This window comes from Brachionichthys hirsutus, unplaced genomic scaffold, assembly GCF_040956055.1.
Source record: "Brachionichthys hirsutus isolate HB-005 unplaced genomic scaffold, CSIRO-AGI_Bhir_v1 contig_585, whole genome shotgun sequence".
Taxonomy (NCBI): domain Eukaryota; kingdom Metazoa; phylum Chordata; class Actinopteri; order Lophiiformes; family Brachionichthyidae; genus Brachionichthys; species Brachionichthys hirsutus.
Window position 1 is genome coordinate 1 of NW_027181449.1, and position 3,675 is coordinate 3,675.

The 3,675-nt window shown below is 42.3% G+C and overlaps 1 protein-coding gene across 1 annotated transcript; it reads left to right on the forward strand.

The window, feature by feature from the left end:
- Positions 1–5: 5 nt before the first annotated feature.
- LOC137917485 (homeobox protein SIX6-like) lies at positions 6–1,696 on the forward strand (the record flags this gene model as incomplete). The annotated part of the gene is made up of 2 exons (XM_068760224.1): positions 6–520; positions 1,531–1,696. Coding segments are annotated over 2 exons (681 nt in total), but the record flags the coding sequence as incomplete, so codon positions are not given.
- Positions 1,697–3,675: the final 1,979 nt, after the last annotated feature.

Genomic DNA, 3,675 nt, shown 5'->3' on the forward strand with positions numbered 1-3,675 from the left:
GCGAGACTCTGGAGGAGAGCGGGGACGTGGAGCGCCTCGGCCGCTTCCTCTGGTCGCTGCCCGTCGCGCCAGCGGCCTGCGAGGTGCTCAATAAGAACGAGTCGGTGCTGCGGGCCCGCGCCGTGGTCGCCTTCCACACGGGCAATTTCCGAGAACTTTACCACATCTTGGAGAACCACAAGTTCACCAAAGAGTCGCACACGAAGCTGCAGGCGCTTTGGCTCGAAGCGCACTACCAGGAGGCCGAGAAGCTGCGGGGACGCCCGCTGGGGCCGGTGGACAAATACAGGGTGCGCAAGAAGTTCCCCCTCCCCAGGACCATTTGGGATGGAGAGCAGAAAACCCACTGCTTCAAGGAGAGAACCCGACACTTGCTCAGAGAATGGTACTTGCAAGATCCTTATCCGAATCCCAGTAAAAAGAGGGAACTTGCGCAGGCGACAGGACTCACACCCACACAAGTAGGAAACTGGTTCAAGAACCGGAGACAAAGAGACAGAGCAGCGGCGGCGAAGAACAGGTGAGCGTGACGGCTCGAATTATGACAGCTCGAATTATGACAGCTCGAATTATGACAGCTCGAATGGAAATAATGCTGACATGGTAGAAAAGAAGAAACTATAGGTTATGCTATTAATTACCCTTTGTTTATTATAAATAAATAAAGAACACCAGGCCGTAAACTGTCATCATTTGTCTGGAAATAAAACTGATCATTATTCTCTAATCAGGGGAATTTTTCATGTTGGACCAATTAAATGTGCAAATTGTGTTTACTAAATATTCTACATTTATGTCGGAAATGCAGAAATTGCTATGAAAAGCATTTTCTATAATTTCCTTTGTTCATTTTGATTTTATTTGGGGGGGGGGGGGGGGGTCGTGGTGAAAACAAAGCTATATATATTTGTTCATGATTTTATTTTAGCGACGAAGCTGAAAAACAGAACGACGTGAGTATTAACAATAGGGAAAATATTTTCATGCTCATGGGTCAAAGCGGCTAAAATAAATCAGGAAATATGAGCACAGAATAATAAATTCTGTGGTGTCATTTTAAATTCACAAACACCGTCTCCCAGGAAGCTTCTTACAGATTAGATTAGAGCAAATAAAAACAGACATTTATCTGCAGTGATTTTTTTTAGTGTCTAAACTAATTAGAGAGCTCCTTCTGAAATGATTCTGTATAGCGCATGTTCCTCTGGTATCCAGTTCCTATCTGCATCAGTATTTATCTTAACATACTCTTTGTTTTTGGAAAGAATATTTAGAACAATGTATACGCCGCAAAAAAAATAATAATTTTAGCCTAAATTAATTTCATATCCTGGTGGGTCGTTTAACCCAAAAAGAAAAAAGTTTCTTCTTTTTTTAAAGCTAATTTTAAAGCTACCTTTGAGAAATTAGAATGCATTCTTTCTTTTCGACGTGCTTTCAGAAAAGGTATTATTTTTGATTTTACTGTAAAGAAACTCCCCATCCAGACACACGCGTAATTCTGCCCCCCCCCACCCCAACTCTTCCCAGGCTCCAGCAGCAGGTTCTGTCCGGCGGCTCGGTTCGTTCCCTCGCGGACGAGGACGGAACCGTGGACCGCCTGGGGAACTCGTCCAGTCCGGAAGCCAGTCTGTCCAGCAAAGCAGCCGCCTCGGCCATCTCCATCACCTCCAGCGATAGTGAATGTGACATCTGACGGGCAGATCGACGGTGATGAATTCAGAGGGGGGGGGGGGGGGGGGGGCTGAAAGACAATCGAATAAAACAAGTCATAGTGCCTGCGTTGAGTCATAAAAACACAGACTGATATTTGACGGGTGCCAAAACATGATGAGGATCAGAGATCTGCGGCGGACGGCGCGTCTTTTTCTTTTTAGGTCTACGTTTTGCTTTGTTTGTTTTTGCGTTGTACCCACGTGGATAACAGAACTTAATACGGACGAAAGATATCTGATGGACTAATAAACCAACGAGATGAAAAGCTAAAAAAAAAAGAAAAAGAAGAAGAACCATTAAAATGGGATGGAGGCGCGAACCTGCTGTTCTCTGTGGGTATTTCAAGTCGGGGGGAAAAAAACTGTGATATTTTCCTTTGGAAGTTTTATAAATAATGTTTATTTGCCTATTTAAAAAAGATCTGCTCTGTTTCTTTGGATTTCATGTTCATTTGCTTGGTGTTTTTAATACTTACCTTGTACACAGGTGAACCTGTTGAGCATGTTTAGTGAAAATGTGTTTCAGTAAAGACAAAAAAAAAAGGAAAGATAACTTAATAAAACAATTCTTCAACAGAGAATCTGTAGTTTTAGTTTATTTTTATGATGACTGATTTGTAGAATATTGTTTTTTTTTTAATATTTTTGTTTTATATAAATCCTTTATTATTATTCTTTGCAAGAAAACCAAAGTTTGGGTGACGTTCACGCCTCGCTGCTGTACAGAGAGGCCTAATTGGCCAACGCGCTTTTCGTTCTGTAATGCGGGTTGACAGCGAGAGGTCACAGAAGGGCCGACGCACTAACCCGGATGATCTGCGAGGGAGATCATCGGGATGAAAACGCAACAGATTGTGGAAATAGGCTTTTTTTTCTGCCTGTGGAGGAGGATAGAGGCAAGGCTTCTTAAATCTGGAAAGTGTTAATTTTCTCGTAAATATTCTGAGGATTTTACTATTTTTATGAAGCTGACAAAAAACTGTAACCTGCATTTCGGACATGTATTATATAATTTATTGGACATTAATCATCCTAAATTAACAAATGCTTAATGTTTCAGAAAACTGGCTGATTCTAAGTTTAAATTTACTAACTTTTTGTGTGATCACAATTAACTCTTAAATATATTCGAGTATATAAAATATTTTCCCGTTAGTTTTGTAAATCTTTTTTCGGTGGGAAACATTTTTTTTTGTATTATGTCTGCAACTGGAACTTTTTGAAAACAATTTCAGTAAAACAAATATTTAAACGGCCTATAGTAATGTCAAACGTTATTTTATCGTCATGTGAAAACAAACAAATTCTCTATACAGCGAAGAGTTAATGTGGTGAGAAAATAGATCAGCCCAAAATGAGCAAAGCGCAATGAATCAGTCCCAGTTGAGCTTTTCCAACCGATCGGACAGACACCTGGTTTTGTCCAATTTGCAAAGAATGAGTCGAGAGTAACTTCTGACACACATTCAAGCCTTTCAGCCTGAACAGAAGCTAAATCTGTGTGGAGACAGAAGGAGCGGAAACAAGTGAAAACAGGGTTGTGGGGTTTCTCTCTTTTTGCTGCTCCTCTTTCAAACAGCGCAGAGAAAATGGCTGAATATTGTTGGTTTCTATTGAAGATATAAGAACGACCGGTGGGGGGGGGGGGGAGGCGGAAAAAGTATTTCTCGCAGTCAAAAGGCTGTCAAACTGGTCCGCGGTAATCACTGCTAATGATGGGTCTGGGGTCCCTGCTCGGACAAAGGGAGCCCCGCTGCTGTTTTGTCCGCGGGCCCCTGTCCAAAGAAAAGACCCCGGTGAGGGTCTGGAGCGCGGAGATCACAACCTCTCTCTCTCTCTCTCTCTCTCTCTCTCAAAGTTGACTGCTGCCCGTGATTCGTTTTTCAGCGTCTTTCTCGATGAGGTCATGGCTGTAAGAAAAGTGTGGTTTTGGTTGTGATGTGCTGAAGGGCTGGATTTT